This window comes from Anopheles marshallii, chromosome 2 (genome assembly GCF_943734725.1).
Source record: "Anopheles marshallii chromosome 2, idAnoMarsDA_429_01, whole genome shotgun sequence".
Classification (NCBI taxonomy): Eukaryota; Metazoa; Arthropoda; class Insecta; order Diptera; family Culicidae; genus Anopheles; species Anopheles marshallii.
This window is the reverse complement of record NC_071326.1, coordinates 48663678-48685528: the sequence shown is the minus strand read 5'-3', so window position 1 is coordinate 48685528 and position 21851 is coordinate 48663678. Positions and strand designations below refer to the sequence as shown.

Genomic DNA, 21851 nt, shown 5'->3' with positions numbered 1-21851 from the left:
AGCCTTCTAGAATGAACCTCAAGAAACCCCAAAAGAACGGGTGTATTAGTTGGTAGGACAGTGGTCTAGCTGGCCAAGCGAATAAAGCGAATAAGTTCGTGGGATGGAGGGATAGACGTCGAGGGATAGATAGAAGGCAGGTATCGTATGTGTTGGAAGGAATCATTAATGACCCAGCAACAGTGACTCGATTGGCAACACGAAAGCCATTCGCCTTTGTAAACTCCCCATGCTCACACACCTTGCCTAAATGTTCCTCGCCACCATGCCGTTTAAAACGGCGTTCATCCGAACGTCCGATCATGCCGCGCGCACCGGTTTTGATTCGATATCTGAAATGCTGTATTAATTTCGCACCATTGCCTGGCGTTCAACCTGCGCGTTTGTGTATGTGTGTAGCTGTATGTGCCGCTTCAGTGCGCGTCAAGTGAGTGTGATCGCGACCGCGAAAACCGCGAAAATGCTCAGCTGTCGCACGATCTATGCCTGCATTTATGTCCCGTTGCGCCTGCCATGCGTTTTCGAGGTTTGAGCAATGGAGACTCACTTGTGTGCCGCAAGCACCACAGCAGACACGATGGAGCCGATCACGTTCGGCTATGGTCGGCAACCGGTCGGCATTTGCAACGGTTGAGCGCGTGTTTCCACGGGTGATCCGCTAATACACGTATAATGGTATACACGTATGCGTACGCCGTACATACGTTCACGCAACGGACCAATGGGTAGGAGTGGTGGTTTGGGGGAAGCGAGATCGGAATCGCGAAGGAGATTCCACGTGGCGTGAAGCGGTTAGCAAAAAAAAAACCCAAATACATCCCATAAGAAAGAAAAGGGAACTATCTTCGCGGCTGTAGAAAAGTCCCCGGCAAACTTGGAAGCGTTTAACAGTAGTTCCAGCGCCTGACCTTTACGAGGCTAACGAATGATCGTGCCCCTAAAGGCGCGGGCTTGATAATGTGAGCATGGGCTTCTTCTTCAGTGTCATTTTTCTTGCAGCTTTTGTGAGTTGATTCGTTGCTAGAAATTGGCAAACGCCGCTGGAGCACCAGTGTTAAGCACGATCGGCCAGCGAAGAAAAGTATAATGTCCCACGAAAGATCGCGACTCCCAGATGTGGACACTGACGTCAATTGTATCCTACTCCTATCCCTTGTCTGCGGCTGACAAATTTATGATTCACGAACACCATTAGCGTGTGCCGTTGCCAATCAAGATTAGATCCGAAAGGAACAGCGGGAGTTGGAGTTTCAGTGTGTCGTGGTTTTCTCGGAAGTTGGGTAATGGCAATTAGGCGGAGGTTTTGGAAAGCACGCGTTAGTGGTCCATATCGCTTTGTCACGATATCCGCCATTAGCTGATGCTCTTCCAATCGGCTGATGCACGTCCGCGATCGGCATCGGCCTAGACCTCACAACCGACGTGCGATAGTTCACGAACTCCATCTAGATCAGTTTTTCCCCTTCATTACAGAATGCATCTGTCATCGATACGTTTCGCACCGGCAGCACGGCGCAGTGTGACCCGGTTGCATCTCGTGCACTCGTCACGGTTTGCACTTCGATTGACGAAGCCGACAAAACGTTGTGCCGGTGTGCGCCAACGGCGTACAGCGAAACAAGCGAGACGGGAAAGACTAGTTCTCTTCCGCTTTCCTTGAGCCGCCACCCCATTCCCACCGACTTCTTCACGTGCACATTTTGCACATGTAGCTAGCGTGTGTCCTTCCGCGACCGCTGCCTCCACCACCCCCAATTCCCCTTCTACCACGCGAAAGGGAATGGGTTACCAAGGTCAAAATAACTATAAAAATGACATATTACGCTCAGCTGTTCGTCTTGCGCGCGCACCATCCGTTATGACTCGGTGGTGCATTTGGTCCAAGTCAATCAGAAGGTGACCGGGTAAATGAACAGGTTAAGTGAAGTTCCCTCTACCGGTTTGGCCAGCATCGTCACTTCTCCGGGTGGATAAAAAGATTTTGATTTGTTGGAATCACGAATTTTCAAAATGTGGTTCAACATTGACAATTTTGCTTTTATTGATTAACCATCGTCGATCTTTGGCCACTTATAGTGCAAGTCTGATACTGAGACAGGGAAAAGTTTATTGGCCCTATAATTTTGTGTTAAACTGTGGTGCAAAACTAGTTTTTTTGAGCCTTGGTATGGCTTGGAATTTCCGTTCAACACCACTTATGCTGATGTTTTAAATGAGACCTTAAGCACAACGTGATGCGAACGAAACTCCATCGAAGAGGGAACCTCAGATAAAATAGCGATGACTCACAATCATTAATCAGGTTTCCTTCTACTGCTACCTATCCCCTTTCGTTTGACTTAATTTGTTGGGCAACGTTCATTTCGTATAATGACATTTTTTATAGATACCACAATAATGTGTAAAGCTGTAGGCTGGCTACAGCACACATTAACAACTGTTACGTTCCCATGTTCTGTGTGTTGAGTACTGTCGGAACCTACATGTTTAACTGGATTGATAGATGTCACCACCGCATCCGTTCGGAATCGGGTTGTGGACCGTTGTATTGGCGGTTCTACATGATCACTGTCACGTAGGCATGTCAAAGGGCATAGCACAGCACAAAGCATTAGCAGAACTAGAACTAAGGGGCTGGTTAATTAATTCTTGCTTCGGAGCTGTCTCACCGAGGCTTTTTCCAAGTGATTCGGTCAGTTCCGTGAGACTTGCAGGCGGCACTGGCGTGTAATCACCACCGGTGATCGGTTTTTTTCTCGTGCAATCATCAGCCACTGTTGCACTGTGACGCATGGCCGGTGAAATACCGTTTAGCCGCGGATAATTTAATGATTCATTTAATTAGTTTGACAATACACGTACATAAACCTAATTACATGCTATAGTCACTTTTACTATTCGCCCCAAATCGATCGCTCACTGTTGCTAGTGTAGCGATCGTCAAACTCCTAGAATAAGGAAAAAATAATATTGAAAATAAGGTTTAAACTATATAAAGCCAACTAATTTTCGCGAATAAACACGGAAGCGAATATTTTAAACACAGGACAAAATGGACAAACTATATTGTACATCAAAAGAAGGAATGTTTAACTAAATTAATAGTTTCTTTAAAAGTCCAACGTAGCGTTTGTTTTAAAAGTTAGCAGATGACTTATTTATTAATATTGTGTCTTCATGGGTGGACATGATCCTTGCCAAATGCATATATATGTGAGGTTCTTGTAAAATTGTCAAATCTGATTTAAATTATACAAATTTGTGCAATACAAATCGTGGTACTACGTTAGGATAAAGATCCCCTTTGACATCGTACAAGATATGTTGTGAGTTTAAAATACGGCCCTCAAGAGCCTCCAGTGTGGCCCGCGAAGACATTGTTAATATTTACATTATAAGCAACTGTCTAATTCAAATAAAGTTGTAATATTTTCTATCCTTTCAACTATTATTGATATAATTAATAGATTTAAAAAGTTTTTAACTGCGGACAAAACGGCTCCTACTAGGAACTCTGTAAGTAGCCTAGAAGTTGCGTTGTAAAGTTTGAAGACCCCTGACCCAGAGTACTTGGTACCTTCATCTATCTTAGACCAGTAGGTTGATGTACTGTAAAAAATGGCTGTAAGCGAGCGATAAGCTACAAGATTTCCAAAAATAACTACATTTACTAATCGACATCCTTTGCGGCACTCATGAAGCGCACACCATATGTAAAAATCAAAAATAGAGCTCTCGCATGCTGTAATGCTGAACGAATGAATGACCTGCAGGAACGGAAATCGCTGGCAAGAAAAAACAAACTGATAAGAAATATCAACTACATCTACAGCTCTGTAGACCTGCCCAGCACGGCACCAGGCGCGAATGATCACGAGACTAGAAACTGTGCATCGACATGGTAGATAATAGAAACTCACGTGAAATTTCAATAATGCTGTGTTTGGCTAAGATTTAAACGACGGAGCAACTATCAACCATAACACAGCCCCCTGAGGATCAGCATCTGCTGCATCACTTCATAATCTAAACCGTCCGGTAACGCTACAAACTTGTTTTTTTTTAAGTCTTGACACTAACTGTCGCTGGCAACACTGCCATCGCTTGCTTTTATATTGAGAAGAGTATTCATCTTATCACAGTTCTGTAGTAGGATTTACAAAACCAGTTGGCAACACTGCGCTTCATCTTGTTCTTCAAACAACTGTGGCTTTAGGTGAAGGAAATATACAGCCTGGCAAAGAGCTTGACTATGTTTCTTATGTTGAACAACATCGTTAATCAGCTACTCCTTGTCTTATCGAACACACTTAAGTAAGCCTCAAGCCACTTAAGTCTTACAGATGCAATTTTACATTAAGCGATTAAACTTCCTTCTCTCAAATCATACACACTCCACTCCTTCATCCACACTTCAACTGAGCACATTTAATTCCATTTTTTATGTGTTTCTCGCTAACTCTAGCGGAAACACTGTTATGATGATATGATGATGTGCAAAATGTGGTACAACAGACACAGAATAACATTACAGATCTTAAACAGAAGCATAAGAAGCTCCGTAGGCAATTAGTAGGCGCAATCAAATAGTAACTTTTATTGCTGCGTTGGGTTGGGGAAGTAACAAATTTACCTTCAACCATAATCTTTTTCCAAATCTATCAAGATGTTAATGACGGTGATCCATCATTCTATTTTGATCATCATATACGGTCTGTAACATATGGTCAGTGATGAAGCTTCCAGCAGTATTGCTAGCAAAGCGTTTGTTTTTTCCGCATCATTGCACGAAAATAAGATCTATCATGTTTGGAAGCACCTATTTGTACATGTACATGGTTCCATTTCTTACCTGTAACCGGGGTACTCCCGCGAGAAAGCGCTAAACAATTCCGAGGAAGTCGCCGCACTGGAGCACTCAATCGGGTACGCCTTCACAACTAGCACGTGTTACCGACACAAGTAACCACAGACACAGCTCAACGTCGTTAATTAACGCACACTTTAACGGAACGTTTTATCCAGTCCATTAGATCCTGCGAACAGGACGAATTTTCCTTTCCCGGAAACTTTCAAACTCTTTCCTGGCTTCCTGGCAGTACTAACGTCACACTGTCTTTCCCTTCGATGGTGCAGCAGCACACTCCTTGGGACGGGTAATGCGTACCACAACCCTTTGTCTTTTGACCAACCTGAACCCAAAAGCTTAGTTCGGTTCTCCTCAGGAAACGATCAGATCGTTGCGGCTATCAACACACGATTAAACATCTGCCAGCACCATAACTTCCTTTTATAATCCTTGATGGAAATTTACACACTATTCGTCGCCGCCTAGCTCTCGCCGGTACCGCAGCGACTGCTCTTGCCATTGCCGGCCATTCCCGGCTGCATGGTGAAAAAGAGAAACACGCTAAGATGCTGCGCGCCCGAGCAGCAGAAAGTAGTAGAAATGGACTGGACCGGAGATCTAAAGGGCAGAAAGCTAGAGTGGGAACGATAAATACTGAATCGAAGAGAATAGAGGAGACGAACGGCACTCGTTCGGGCAATGGAGTTCGGGGTTAGATGGAGCGTACAAAAGAAAGAGAACGATTGTGCGCGAATGATAGTGAGCGCGAGGGAAACGAGCGACCACATGGAAAGATGGAGAAGGATGCTGGATGTTTAAGCGCACTGGTGGCCGGGGAGACACTGAGAAAAAAAATCTTAGCCACCACGTCTCAGTAACCCTTTGATTTCGTTCTGGGCAAAGCCGTAAGCACTAATGATTGCAAATCTCCATAGAAGCTTTTATAAATTTTGTTTCATATTTTTCCCCAAAACGGTCGTTTAATTTTTATTGGGTTATATCGCTGGTTGTGTATTAACTTTTTAGCAGCCGTAAACCGTCTTGCTGTGACAAGATTGCTCTTGTTGAAATATTGTATTCTCTAATTTTCAATAAAACTTCACAAGATAGCAAGATAGCAACCGTTTTTCTCTGACGAGCAAATTTAACCACCGTAATCTAACATCCACCGATGCGATGACGCATCGTGGCCTGCGGCTGTGCCACCCTCAGGCGCGTTTCAACGGCGTACCGGAGAAGTTAGACATTCGAGAGTATCCTTTTTTGCTGTGCGGAGAATATATTTGAGCAATTGACTTACATCGAAATGCAACACACGCTGATGACTAGGGAGACCCACCGTGGAGCAAAGGAAGATGGGGCCTGGGTGCCCCAATCATCATGTGTATGTGGCCGTTGAGTGATGGTGCTTCCCTTGTGTGGTTCGGTTCAATTGATGACTTAATTCTTGACAGCCATAGCATATCGATCATTTCAATTGGCGATGATTTCTTACCCACCGCCTAGTTATTTAATTCAATTCCAGCTCAATCCCACTTCACCCGGACCATTTTGGTGCGCACGATGCGTTGGAACGATGGACGATGCCGATGTCTTCGATGGATGCGCGTCATCAGGGTGCGGTATGACATTCCTTCAAGGTGTTAGCTATTAACATTCGCTGGTTGGCCGACAGTTGGTTCGACTAATCGAGGTTAGACGCGGAAAACTGTACGGACCACGGTAGGGTCCGTACGATAATTCTTTACTTTTTTCTCTATCTCGCCTCCGGAAAGCCAGCTACACCCCAGTGAAATTCGTTATTAAACCATTTCAATTCAGTTAATAGATTTCGTTGGCGTTTCTCATCAGGAATCCTGCTGCTTTTCAATTGATCCGGATGAGCCGAATGTAATCGACGGAGGAGAAGTTTGTCGTATAAGTGACGCCTGCAGTGCGGAGACACCGTCTATCGAACCGCTCGGATACTAAATCCAGCCTCGTAGCGCATCCTTCCCCAACGGTCTGACAAGACCAGCACAGAGCACAGGCCCAATTTGCCATTCAGATCGTGATGTCGGCTTCGCTACTGAATCATGCATGCATGCGAGATGTTAGATGGGCGCTGCGTTCAGGTGTGTATAACCTGCGGCAGCCTAGCAGTAGTACAGCTTGCCGGTTTCTACCTTCTGCGCCTTCATCTCCGCATTAGAATATCAGAAAGACAAGTGAGGTTACGATGTGCATGATATTAGCGCACGATTCGTACCGAATACTCACCAAAATGCGTGTCGTTAAGCGACAGTGTGACTGAGATGAAGTTTGAAAGGCAAAGGACTACCCCTTTCTTTTCCCTAGAAGCCTCTCCATGCCGGTTGTGATTGGAGCATAGGGATCTTTTGCCGGCACCAGTCCTGCCTTACCCTACCCGAATCCACAACACAACGGGCATCGAAATGCACATACAATCGAATTAAAAGAAGCCCCACAAACATTAATAGTAATTAACCACTAACGTAAACAGGCCCAACGCAAGGAAAGAGTGTTTCGATCGCGGGCACTAGCACATTCGATGGGTATACCAATGAATGCATGCATAAACATATATTTGAAGTACGAATTCCTCTGGAAAATACTTATAATTGCGACAGATTGTCAACTTTACTTTTGTTTCTATCTTGTTAGAGGCTCTTCGAGTAAAGGAATCATCCTTGGAACACTGAACTTTGTGATGGGTAAAATGATTTAATTTAGAATTTATTAATAATAAGCTCCTTTCGAAGAGTATTCCTTTAGGGTGTACCTGGAGTTAGTAATTCTGGAAAGTATATCATTATGATCGACTTTCTTGCCTGCGACGAAGGAGGACCACCGACGAACAGACGTGGCACTAGAATTAAAAAATGTCCAATATGAAGGGACTGTCATTTTCAAATGAGGACATAACTTCTGTCAAAGTAAGTTGTCAAAGTAAGACTGAGTTGGCACTGAGGACGTTTGGTTAGATTTAAACTACTTTTCAAAAAACAAAATGGGAAGGAGGTGTGAGACTAGTTTCTGTACGAATAATTGTGCAAAAAATGCAAGGAAATCATGCTATACGTTTCCAAACCTAAAAGAAAGATGTGAGAAATGGGTAAAATATTTCGAGTCTCAAGACATAAAGTTGACTGTCATGGCATACAGTTAATTGCCATATCAAAAGGTCTGGCAGTTTCGCGTCAGTGTCTGCGTCGATATGATCACTTTAAAGTGGGTAAAGTAACTAGGTAGTAACTGGGCTTATAGCTTTCATGCGGTCGCCATATTGAAAAAAAGTTTTGACGTTTATGAATTCGATTGTGATTCGTAAATTTTCACTCACACAACGATACACTCCGATATGAAACACACACATACACTGACAAAAGATCGTACCCACCGTTGTCAACATTTTGTTTCATTTTTCTAATGTGCAAATGTCAAATCGTTCGGGATAAGCCCACCTGGTTACTATACCCACTTTGATCCGAACAATAAATTGAAAATAGACAAATCAAATAATAGTCGTATTTTTGTTGTTCTGAACAGCTGCATCGCAAACCATACATAAATCGCTTATCACAGCCCTCGTCTAGCAAGAATTTCGGAGTGGATAGTCCGGTTTCGTTCTAATCACATTTCCAACGCATTTAAGTCAGACGTCTACAATATTTGTGACCCTACAACCTCAAGTAGTCTTGGTCTGACTATTTCTGGCATTACTTGTCTTAAACTACCCAGAATTAATTAGCAAAATAGTCTGTCTTCGTTCAGATTCAGTTAGGAGATTTAGTACTAGCCACTCCACTGGACCTCCACGTCGTTCCGATGCGTATAGTTTACACAGAACAAGACTATGATTTTTTAGCATGAAGTTCAACTCAAGTCAAAACTTAGTTCGAAGACCCTGAAACAATGACCGTGTTACCAAACTATTGAACAGACTGTTACACCAAACTGTTGTCAGTACAGCTGTTAATCTCAATAACAACATTGTAGTTGTAGGAATCGAATCGCAGGGTACAACCGGATATCGAAGAGCGTTGACCGTCAGAGCAGCTTGGTACAGTTCGAAAGAAGTCTTTTCAAACAGCATTTTTAATGTATCTTATTTGTTGTCTTAAATATGTCGCATAAAAGATAGTTAAGCTACCCTAAACAATAATTGTTTGACTTAGAAGTTTATTATACTACAACATGCATTTTATTTAAATTTGATCTTTTTCTTTAATTTATAGCATACAAAAGTATATTTCAAATGAAATCCTTCTATAAAATATATTCTCCAGACTGCTGCCAATGGAATGATACCAGTAATAGCATAAGGTACGTCTCCATGAGTTTCCCCATAGAGCACGATTCATGAAAGACGTTTGAGCATCCCAAAACGATAGTCTAACCCAGTTTTTACTATCTGAATCCCTTAAGAAGGATCTAAGTTGGAAAGTTTTCCTATTGAAAAATAAACGACTGATTATTGTACATTTATTAAATTTATTTATTAGTTAGTGTCATCTGGCGAATGGTGCCTACATAACAATTCATTTGCTAAATTTCTTAAAGTTTAAGTGATCAGTACCTGAACACAGTGCAACTATACAATAGGTTGATCGTTACAATACAAAGATAAATAAATAATTAACAACAAAGAAACATTGAAGAATCGTTGCCATTCATGGATTTTTACATGGAAGCCATTGAACAAGCTGTCTCAATTTCTTAGTTGATTAACCGTCACGTTGAAATCAAATTCAAAACTTAGCACGCTATAAGAACCCATTATTTGCGAAACTGAGTAGCTAGTACAATATTTTTTGGATCATAAATCTGGTTGAGTAGACCAGACTATACTGGAAAATCTTGTTGTTGAGGAAAACACGTGGAGCCTTTTATATTGTCAAATCAAAGCGATTTTGTAGCGTTAATCTGCTGTCGAGGATCACACCGAGATCGCGGGCTGCGTTTGTACGAGACACATATAGTTTTTGTCGCACCAACGAGTAAATTTTAGAAGACAGTTCTGTCGGTTTCGACTATCAGTAATGTTGAGCACGGGTTAGAAAATCGTTAGGTCGTGCTGGAGTCGCATCCAAGCCTTTTGTAAGGACGATTCAAAACCATTACTCCATTTCAATTTAAGCCTAACACGGTTTGTTTGTGTTCGAAACCGAACATAAATAACAAATAGTCTAGTTTTGCAAAATGAACTTAAAATTGTCCATCTTTGCGTTATTGTGTTGTGTACTGTGCGCAATTTCAGTTACAGCGTTCAGACTGTTGTTTATTTTTTTGTTTATTTTTAAAACCTAAGCAAACTTAAACCTAAGGTATACTATTATCGTAACCTAATCTTACAAGATTAGATATACAAGATTTTATATTAGTTTATAGGAAGAGTTCCTGCAACGGTTGTAGAATTTTCTACGTAATTCCGCCAGGACCTCGTTTGAGGGGGCTGCACCAGCTAGCTAGGGTGTAGAAATCGCTATTTCGCGTGAAGCGAATTGTGTCTGTGATCATTCCTAACATTTTGTTCAACATGACCTGAAGGCTACCTCGAGGAGTTCTTGCGTATGTTACCCATATTGGGGTCGCATATCTAACTGCCGGCACTGACCTTCGAGTGATTAAGATTTGGGTAGAAGCATTTCCAACGGAGATGATCCCTCTCTAAGATGGTTTCTAAATATCTCCAGAAGAGCATATTTAAATCTTCCGTTGCCAACATTTAAAAAAGGTACAAGAGTTCTTCTCAAACGATGAGGAAAAATCATAGCCTGGGTTTTAGCTGAATTTAGCTTGATCTTTCAGTCGGCAGCGTATTTAAGAAGAGCATATAGGCAACGTTGCAGTCTGCTCCTCAACTCTATCACACTCCTTCCCATCACTGCGATGGCTATGTCATCTGCGAAAATAAACAGTTGACCATCACATGGAAAGGACGGGAACTCCGTCGCGTACAAAATGTACAACAACGAAGTCAGAAGGCTGTACCAGCTGGAGCAGTGATATTATTGGATAGAACAGAGTGCAAAGTCACTCTGAACGTCCTCTGTTTTATATAGCTACTGATGATCTCCACAATGTAAGTAGGAAGACCAAATTCAACTAACTTGTGTACCAGGCTTTCATTCCATACACTATCAAAATCCTTTTCGACATTTCGACACAGAGCAATAGCAGTGTACTTTAGATTGGTTTTGTAATTCTTCACTCAACGTCTAAGCCTTAAGAGCTGATTGACAGTAGAATATCCCACATAAAAACCAAATTGTTCCAATTGAAAGATAATTAGCTCTGACGTCCAGCCCTGAAGATGGCCATAAATTATCCTCTCGAAATGCTTACCCAGTCAAGGAAGCAAGCTAATCGCACGATAACTCATCGGTAGTTTGGGGTACTTTCCGGGTTTTTAGATAGGCACTATCCTGGCACATTTCCATGTGTCAAGGAAGTACTCTAACTCAAGCCATACTCTTCTTCTTCAGGCACAACAACCTCAAGATGTCTACGCCTGCCATCTTTAAGATGTCTGGCTTTCTGTGACTTTATTTACCCGTAGCTTGATAGTCAGTGTTGCGTACGGGGGATTGGTCCGGATGGGATTTTGGTCCGGTCTGTTCGTGTGAAGACCGGCGCCGCTACCATCATGTCTCCGGGCCGCCCCTCAAGCCATCTTTTGAATAAATTCGTGGTCAGACAGAGGGCCTTGACCTACAGATGCTTCAGGAGGATGTTAAAGATCCTGTCAAACCCAGGAGCTTTCATATTCTTAAGACTTCTGATGACAATCCAGACATTGCTGATAACTTTTTCTTGACGAGGATCAGTAAAATCCGTCTCCTCCAAGCGTGATAAACTGGCAGCGGCGTATATTGAACATGCAATGCACCACAAGACTGTTCAAAAAGTAATGAGAACATATAGATAAATGTGTAATCTGACTTTTCTAGTAAGAGGTTATGCTGTTAGCATCCTCGGAGAATGAATTAAAATTCAATTTTAAAATCTAATAAAAAATTCAACTCAATGTATCGGCAATATTAGGTTCATGCTGTCATCATTAAATAAATAAATGAAATATCGGCAAATTAAGATTATAGTTTAATAAGCAAATTCGGTGCCATGTTAAAAAGGACATGTTCATATAAACATATTTTCAACGCAAAGTTGTTCAAATTGGTACCTATTGATTTGCATTTTTCGGTAGAAATTCTACACACAATTGGTTTGAATTCATTGTTATTTGTATGTCAATGAATGTATAAGGTAGTTGTTGTTGGTAGTATAAGGTATCATAAATATTACAACATAATTAGCTTTTCTCGATTCTGAGTGTCCCCTTATATTCAGTACTATTTTTTTCTTCACAACCCGAGCAATACACACAACACATAGTCAAATACAATTTTTCAGATCAAGCAAGTCCAAAGCTCCACAGCTTTACTACGATATGGCCTTAGTATGTTCAAATTAAATTGCAGTTTAGTAACGATCAATTTAAACTGTAGCAAATCGAGAAAAATTATAGCTTACAACCGTATGCTATAAACCAAGTTTACAAATGTCAACTCATTGTTTATGACGAAGCGGCAAAAAAGCTAAAAAACATCACTTTTTATGTTTGCGATGCGATCGTAATCGAATTCCATACGTTGTGCTGGTGTTTTGTGTTCGAAAGCAGATAATCACAATTGGTCATCCAAATCCAAATTTTTACTACCAACAAAAACCGACTAAGGGGGACATACGTGCCCTGCAAATCATACTTTAACGGCCTACAAATTCGGTGTTAATTTTCGTATTCGGGCTTTGGATTCGTGTAGCAGCAAGAAAAGAACGTTATTTCATTCAAGATGATGAAAATATTGTGTTATTCGGCTAGAACAAAATCGCTTACTATTGCTATGCGAGGTATCTCGACAAGCAATTTTTTGAATGAAAATCACAAGTAAGTTGAGAGAATGAAAAACCACCAATGCAACAGGTTGTTTGGCTAGTCCCTAGGCGTGTATTGTTTGTATTTTTTATGTATTTCAGATGCAAGTTGTTAGTGGTTGGTGGTGGTTCAGGAGGATGTTCCGTTGCGGCCAAAGCATCCAACAAATTGGGCGAAGGAAAAGTAATCGTACTAGAGCCGGCTGATGTAAGTTGCACCGGGTACTACAAACATGGGTTGTTATCTTTAACACTGAATTCGCGATAAAGAGCAACATCAGAAGAGGCCTTAATCGTATCAAATAGAAATTAATTGGTTTATTCAAGAAAAAAAACAAACTTTATCGGCATCCTGTTCAGTATTACTTAACTTTGATTGCATTTTCTGCCCTACACCTTTCAAACGCACACTTGTTTCCGTTGGCAACAATCAGATTCATAATACTCGACACATTGCGTAGCTTATCGTCCTTTTAATAAATTGAACTCCTCATTGTTTTGGTTTTTTTATGCATATAGCTAGGTAGATCGGTGGCTAAAATCTGTCTTCAAATTTGGACGCGTCATCGTTGCATAACTACTGCTAATTAATACAGTAAACTATGATGAGCTTTCATTTTTACAAACCAATCCCAAACCGTTAGGAAATATCTAGCCGGTGATTCGAAGCAAATATTTTAATGATAAATTCATTCTCTTGATAATACGGCAAAAGCCGTCAAGCTGGAAATTAAATTCATTAAATTCATTCTCTTTTCCATCATTCTCAGAAACATTATTATCAACCGATGTTTACTTTAATTGGCGGAGGAATTAAAAAGCTAGAGGATAGCTACCGTCCCATGAAAACTGTTTTACCCGCACTAGCCACTTGGATTAAGGATTCGGCCATAAAATTCGAACCCGAACACAACACCGTTCATACAAGTAACGGAGACAAAATCGAATATGAATACCTGCTTGTTGCCGTCGGATTGCAACTGAACTACGATAAAATTCCTGGGTTGGTGGAAGCCCTTTCGGTTCCAAATGGAAACGTTTGCTCCAATTATTCGCCAAAATATGTTGACCGTACTTTCCAAGCATTACAAAATTTCAAAGGTGGCAACGCAGTGTTCACCTTCCCAAACAGCCCCGTGAAGTGTCCAGGGGCTCCACAAAAAATACTCTACATCGCGGAACACTACTTCCGCAAGGTAATTCAGTTCTTTTGTTTAAAAAGCTACTCCACGTGTTTTTATGTCAATTCCATATTTTTAGTCCAATAAGCGTAAAAATGCGCAATTGCAGTACAACACCGCCCTGCCGGTATTGTTTGGTGTGAAGCATTACGCTGATGCCCTGTGGGAAATAGTGAAGAAGCGTGATATAAATGTGAATCTGCGTACGAATTTGGTTGAAGTCAAGCCAACTATCAACGAAGCGGTGTTCGAAAACCTAGACAAACCAGAGGAACAATTTACCGTTAAAGTAAGTAGGTCAGGTGACCGCTAGCAACGGTAACGGTAGGACTAATGTACCATGTACCAATCCATTATACCTCCGGTTCATGCATATTTGCAGTATGAGTTTCTGCACGTTACCCCGCCCATGGGTGCCCCAGATGTATTGAAAGCTTGCAAAAGCCTAGTTAATGAAGTGGGCTTCGTCGACGTAAGCAAGGATACGCTTCAGCATCAGAAATTCAGCAATGTCTTTGCCATAGGCGACTGTTCATCTTCTCCGAATTCCAAAACAGCGGCCTCTGTGGGTAAGAAAGTATCCGAGAGCTCTTTGCAAATGCTAATCAAATCGCGGTACTACATTTGCATTGCATGTGCACTGACCAATTGTCAATTTCATTTCATTCCTTTCTGTAGCTGCCCAGTCGCAAGTTGTGTACAAAAATTTAATGGCAGCGATGGAGGATAAAACACCTAATCATGTGTTCGATGGATACGCATCCTGTCCGTTGGTCACGGGATACAACACGTGTGTGCTAGCCGAGTTTGACTACTCTTTGACGCCCTTGGAAACTTTCCCACTCGATCAACGCAAAGAGCGTTTCTCGATGTACCTCATGAAGAAGGATTTCATGCCGATGCTCTATTGGCATTTGTTACTGAATGGTCTTTGGAATGGGCCTGGCTTACTGCGAAAGCTGATGCATTTCCGTCTCTGAAAGCAGGGGTTAGTATGAATGTTGAATCTTGAGCACGGTGTTTGTTCTTTGTCAAGCTATCTATGTTAATGGAGCAAAATGTTAATATGCTATCTCTAATATTCTTATCCGTGCAATATGTAAATGAACCCATTTTCTTCTGATGGAAATACAAATGCTGTTTGTTAAAGCTTTGTGATTGGTGCAAAGTTTAAATTTGTTCGAAACTATAATGTGTATAATGTACAAACAACAGCAATAAAACTATTTGTCTTATTTTACTCAAGGCTTTAACTTAGCATGTTGGACTACAACTGTTAACGATCGAATATCTGTTTTGCTTTCAAACCATGTTCTATTCAAAAACCAAACCGGACATATTGTGAATAGTGCTTAAGATACAGATCGATGCGTAGCCCAGCTCTGGTCTGTCATTTTAAATATGATTTTGAAATGTATATGAAAAAGTGTTAAGTCATAACAGGTATAAATAGGTCATCGTCATTTTACTCAATATGCATCGATCTGTATTTTGTACAGTCTTTTATTGAGTTACGCAATACTCGAGTTACGCGAATCCCAAAAATTTAATAATTTGTGTTATTTTGTATGTGGAATTGAAGTATGTATTTGTCAATTTTCAAATTTCTGCCATTGCTAATCTGCCTTGTAACGTGAAAACAAGAAAACGATCACTGAAAACTAACTATGAACGAAATTCTGAAGGGAATCCGAGCGACACAAAAATTCGAGATACGCGAATTTCTCTGGCACGCATTATTCGCGTAACTCGGGAAAAGACTGTACTGACTTTGCTGGCTTTGTTAAAATTAAAATGTGTTAAAATAAACCAGAGAAGAAAGAGGCTGAAGAACCCTGTAATGTTATACAATTTCATCTTTGCATAACTGCTGCATATTTATTATGATGTTTTCTTTTTCATCACAGATAACTCTACATTTTCTTCAGTACAATCATTTATTATTTTAGTTAAATCATTTAATGAAACGTCATTCGAATCTTCCGCAATAAAATCGGATATCCTATTGTGGAAGCCGATCAAAACAAACAAACGTCAAACACGACTCCGATATGGCCTCTGAACTTTGTTCCATCGTGCGATTGTGAACTTTTAGCTAAATCTACTTGGCTCTGCGTGCAACAAGTACAAAATGTGAAATAATTGTATAACTTCGTAGTGATTTTTCAGCTTATACACTCTATTTGTTTCCCATTCCTACCTAAACACGCAATTCCAATAACAAAACAGTGATATGTGTTGCAAAAGCTTATTTTGTGGCTTAGCAGTTCGTTAACTCTACGAATTGATTATCGCGAAACAGGAAAAGATTTCTTATCTGCTTTACTATATTCCAAGCTTGGTGAACCGTATTGAACAAACGTAACATGGGTCTCGTCGGGTTGCTGTTGATGGTTTTAGACCCATTCAAAATTATAAGAAATTATATTTTCAAACCGATCGCAACGTTTGGTTTGGCAGCAGCCGAAGAATACAAGGCGCGCAAAGAAAAAAGTATAAACACCACGAAAAATGTGTTTCTCAAGCTGTTTGTTGTTGTGTTGGTGGGATTTTCTGTAGTGTGGGCCTCGATATTTCTGTACCTGTACTTCTACTACTCGTACATGCCTTCCGTGTTACATATGAAGGATGTCCATCTGAATATACGGTATTGTATACAACATCCCTTATGGCACAAATGATTTATACATTTTTAAATAACAACTTGCTAATACTATTTACAGCGACTGTCCAAGTAATGCCATCGACTGCAAAGCTTATCCGACAGCGAACGTGGCGCTGACCAATCATCATCGATTTCTAATGGTGGGACAGCCGTATAAAATTATCCTTAACCTGGAAATGCCAGAATCTGAACACAATGGTAAAATAGGTAATTGGTTGTAGCAAGTGTTTGTCTTGTAGTGTTTCGATGTGGTGCAATGCTCTAGTTCATGTCTATTTTATCAGCAATCGCACTATCTCCAATGTGATTTGATGGATAACATTTTCTACACGCAGGAATGTTTACCGTTTGTGGTACGGTAAAGGACTATGGATACATGGAAATTGCCACATCCTGCCGAATGTCGATGCTACACTACAAATCGGATCTATTGAAAACCATTCTTACATTCGTATTTGCACCGCTGTTGATATTCGGCTATCGGGAAGAGAAGCAGCTAGTCACGGTGGAGTTATTCTCAAATTTTCTCGATGATTCGAACCATCCGGCAACAAACATGGATATCACTATACACTGCCGAGACATTCAATTGTACTCAGCACAGCTACAGGTGGTAGCTAACTTCACCGGATTACGTTACCTAATGTTTAACTGGCCTGTCCTATCGGCAGTGATTGGTAAGAATTGCGCATTCATACATGTTCCCTTTGTTAAAAGCTTGCTATCAGCAGACAATTGTTTGATTGTTTATGTTTGTTTACATAATTACAGGTATAACTTCAAATCTGTTTTTCATTCTAATTGTTTGCATATTGAGTTGGTACCATTGGGACGATACGGAATGGATATCCGACATACGGGATAGGTATCAGCAAATTGTGAAAGGAGCTTCAAAGGTGGCTCCAATCGAACAAACAAAAGCACTTAATCCGTTCAAAGAAACTGAAAATGCATCAAAGGATTGGTTAATAGACGAGGAATAGTAATTTGGATTTACTTTATTTTGTAATAAAGATTTACATTTTTACATGTTTTTTGTAAGAGAGTAAGAGAAAAGTCACTTTTCGGAGTGAACTAACAATACCCAAGACAATTGATAAGAACATAAGAAAACTAATACTGCACAATGTTCAACTCGCTTTGTAAGGAAATATAAAATAAATAAGATACATCATTCGCTAAGTAGAATGTGAAATTACCTGTTGCTCACAGCTGCCCAAGCCATGCCCTTTCTGCCAGGCGTGTCAAATACACCTCTATCAACGAAGCCTTACAACAGTCGCAATGAGAACAATAATTGTCAATGCGTTCAGGCGTACATAGAGCGAGCGCAATCGATCCGCGAATACTGTCAAACGCATGTTTCACTCGAATGTTTAAGATTTGTTTTCAAATCATGAACTTTACATTACGCATACGATGAGCATGATAGACTTGTTCACAACTTATAATACTGTAAAACATAATATATGTGTCGCCTTAAAATTGATATTTATGCGTTTATTTCAAGAATTTAAAAAAATGTTATTATAATGTAGTGTAACGTATTCTTGAGATTATTTTGAAATTTTCAAATCAAAAATTGAATTCTGCATGCAAATTTCGCAAAATGTCAATATTTTTAAATCCGTGTATCTCCGACTCCGCGTAACTCGGGTATTGACTGTATGCATAACCCACCAACGCAAAATGTTGCGTACGATTACTATTTCCATGCTTTCCATCTTTCTCTTTCCACACGTTACCTGTAGTGATTTTTTTTTTGTTACAGGGAGGTTGGACTGGCCAGAATTTATTTGCAAAATCTTTCCAACTGGATGACCTTGGTGCAAAACGCAAAATGTGTGTGTGTCTTGTAGGACGAAGACGAGGTAGCGGTTACACTGTGGGCCGCAATAATAGGGAAATTGAAAATGTTTAAAAATAGTGCAATCGGCCGTTTGAGGGCAGAACTCGTTTGGTTACTGCCTTTCGTCAGTTATCTCGGGTGTCTCGGATTTTCTATTCGGCTTCGATTTTTCAACTAGAGTCGGGGGGCCGGCTACGACGCGATATTACGCAAGATTCGAGCGCATTATCGAGAGCAAATTTCGCAAATTTTCCTTTGAGGGTTGAGATTGCTTCCATTGACGGAAGGCAAAGTAACAATCACCAGCAGACTCTCAAACACCGCATCGGTACAATATAGCTGTACTCGAATGACATCATTCAGTGACGAGGATTGTAGCAACAAAAAAAAGAAGCAACAAAAAAAGTCACATTCAAAATACTGCAAGAATTAAATTTTTTCGACTTATTTTTTTTTAGCTCAGTTGACCTAATCAAACATAATAGAAAGTTGTCGTCGCACACGATCCACTTCACATTTTGGGGAGAAAGTTGAACAAACAAGATATTACACTTTATACAGATTGCGTTCAAATCATCTATCAACCTTGAGTAAAAGAGCTTCAAAATTATACTTTTTTACTGCCATCATGCTTTTTTCTTACATACAACTTTCATAATGCAGAATTTTGATTTACGGTCAAACTTAACATGGGAAATACTATATCTGTACATCAGAATTTACTTATATTTTTGCATTTCTTCCGTTTCTCCTAGAATTGCTAGCTAGAGATCATGGCTGTGATGATTCAAGGTGGCTTTGGTGTTCAATTCCGTTGTTGGACAACGCCAAGGGCCACATTAGATACCATATTTTGATTGTATGCTTATGATGATTATCATGGTTCTATTACCTCACCAAAAACCCATACCGAAAGAACGCATAACAAGCTCTCCAATAAACCCGTCTACAGTCTAAACTGGGCCACCCCGAAGTCAAATAAACGACATCTTTGTGAGAGCAGCACAGTGTTCGGGATCGAATTGATGGTGTTTGCGTTCCCGTGACCGGTTCTCTGAGGCTCATGGTTCTGATTTTTTTTTTTGCTGTTCTGAAGGAAACCATCGTTTAGGGTCAATGACATTGCGCTTATCATAGATCGCAGCTACAATAGCATAATTGCGAATATCGAGAAGTATACCAACTTGTTGAAACACAATATTCTGATGAAAATTCCCTTTCGGGACCGTACGGGACACGTTGAATGTATGTCAGTTACACAAGATTAACTATCGCTACTGCATTGCGTACACATTCGCAGCTGGGCACAGCACTGTTTCAGCAACTTTTGCAATGGCCTTTACCACGGTGCGTAATTAAAATTATCATTCACCACACGCTCCCGCGAACGTTAAATTAGAATCGGAACTGCCACCAGACAGGAAGCTTCATAGCCCGGAAGAACACAGCAATACAGTCCCAACTGAAGTGCTGATACCAATCGCAATTGTCCGCATATCTCTATGCGCTTTGCATTACGTCGGCCCACCGGCGAAAACCGGGGGCCATTAATTAGAACCTAGATTTTACCCTGGTCTCGGAACTGGTTAGCAGGCAGGGTAAACGGGAATTTGCGCACACCGTGGGGTATCGTTCCGGAAGTGGATACATGTACGCTTCCGTTACTTACTCCCGGGTGGACAATGAGTGGATGCAAGAAAAACGCTGCAACGGGAATGGACCACCACGATCCATGTCAGCTTACGGCACTTTTCTCCCTGTGGTACAATGTCCAATGTTAGGTGATCGGAAGTGCATACGATCGTGCTCCTCAGCCGAGATCGCCAGTCGTTGCAGTGAGGGCAATCATAATGAAGGAAACGGGTAATCATAGGTCTACTACCTCTTAGAGAATATTGAAAGACGCATTTTTGACCGATTAGAAACATTCGCACAAAGCGTCTCCTTTTGTGAGATCTTCGACATCGAAGATATGAGCATAGTTTACGTACTGTGCACTCGCGCTTAACTGAAGCTTATAACCATATCCATTGTGATCATCGGAGAGCATACTTTGTGATCGCGATTCTCATCGGGGTAGGCAAACGGCCAGTGGCTAATGGTGTTTCACGCAGCATTTTTTTATTCGCTACTGGCTCTGCCCGACTTCCTCAAGACATCCGGCTGATTACTTCATCGCATTCGCTTACTTTTTACCCGCCCCAAGTTTATTGCTCCCGCATGAGTCTCAAAAATAAACATGTGCAACCAAAGTCAACTTTCGCGACGTTGCGTGTTGCTCGGTGGGACAAGCAATTCGACTACCCCGTTGCAAGGAAGAAGTATACGCCAGCTTCGTGTGTCAATACCTGCTTCGAGTACCGGTGTAAGGGGCTGAAGTTTCAGTATATTCTATTGGATGGTTGGCAGTTACCGGTGATGCCGTACGAAATTTCAATCAAGGCCCACCGAAACGGTCCATAGTGGATGATGTGAATAGGTAGGTGATTTGTAACGTGCATGGTTGGTGAACGTTGTAGACGAATTAGAAGATTTGGTGATATACATGGATAATGTAAACTGTAAGGTGGAATGTGTTAGAAAACTATAGTTGCGTTAGCTGAGGTCCTGGTGTCACAACCGACTAGCACTACAAGTCACAATAGTGCAGTTGTCACAACTGTAATTCCACTCATGACCATCTTTCTAAGTGCAATAATTCCGTATTATACTTCGCAATGCCATTACCCGAGAGACATAATGGATAAGCACCGATGAGTCGACATGACAGGACCGGTACAAAATCCTACCCAGATCAAACCCTCGTACGCAGGACTTACTATCTAGCTACGTTTGAATAAAGTCAAAGTGACAAACATAGACCTCTGGACGTTGTAATGCCACTAAAGAAGAAAAAGATAATGGATTAAAGCTTCGTATATTAAACTACTATTACTACTACACATGGCTACATTTAAAGGGTGTTGTGCATTTTTACCTATACGAGTATGGAAATATAGAAAAAAAAACTATACAGCATTATACAAAGGATTATATAAAACTGAATAAAATCGAACGAAACTCTATTAAATCGTCGCTAACCTTGAGTTGAATTTGGAATCTCGTGCATCTGGTTCACACATTGCCAAAAATTGCACACACACGACCCAATGCTACCCCTGTGTGCGTATGAACATTGATAAGCGATGAACGACGCGAATGTTCACAACCACAACGATAACGGTAAACACTTTGGCTTATGCTCGCCATAATCGTTAGCTTCGCTTAAATGCTCCACAGCACAGCAGCTGACGGCACACAGGAACAAGTGTGCAAAAGTGTTTGTGATATTTCCATCCTCGCAACGATCGCTTAAACGACTACGACTGC

General features: G+C 41.0%; 2 protein-coding genes across 2 annotated transcripts; both read left to right on the top strand.

Annotated features, from left to right (window-relative positions):
- Positions 1–12705: 12705 nt before the first annotated feature.
- On the top strand, positions 12706–14948 carry LOC128707567 (sulfide:quinone oxidoreductase, mitochondrial). The gene is made up of 6 exons (XM_053802523.1): positions 12706–12800; positions 12890–12995; positions 13558–13983; positions 14048–14257; positions 14351–14537; positions 14647–14948. Exons 1-6 carry the CDS (start codon positions 12706–12708, stop codon positions 14946–14948), a joined length of 1326 nt encoding a protein of 441 aa, XP_053658498.1.
- Positions 14949–16334: 1386 nt separating this feature from the next.
- Positions 16335–17616, top strand: LOC128708107 (seipin). The gene is made up of 4 exons (XM_053803065.1): positions 16335–16615; positions 16692–16840; positions 16969–17310; positions 17405–17616. The coding sequence occupies exons 1-4, from the start codon at positions 16335–16337 to the stop codon at positions 17614–17616; spliced, it is 984 nt and encodes a 327-aa protein (XP_053659040.1).
- Positions 17617–21851: the final 4235 nt, after the last annotated feature.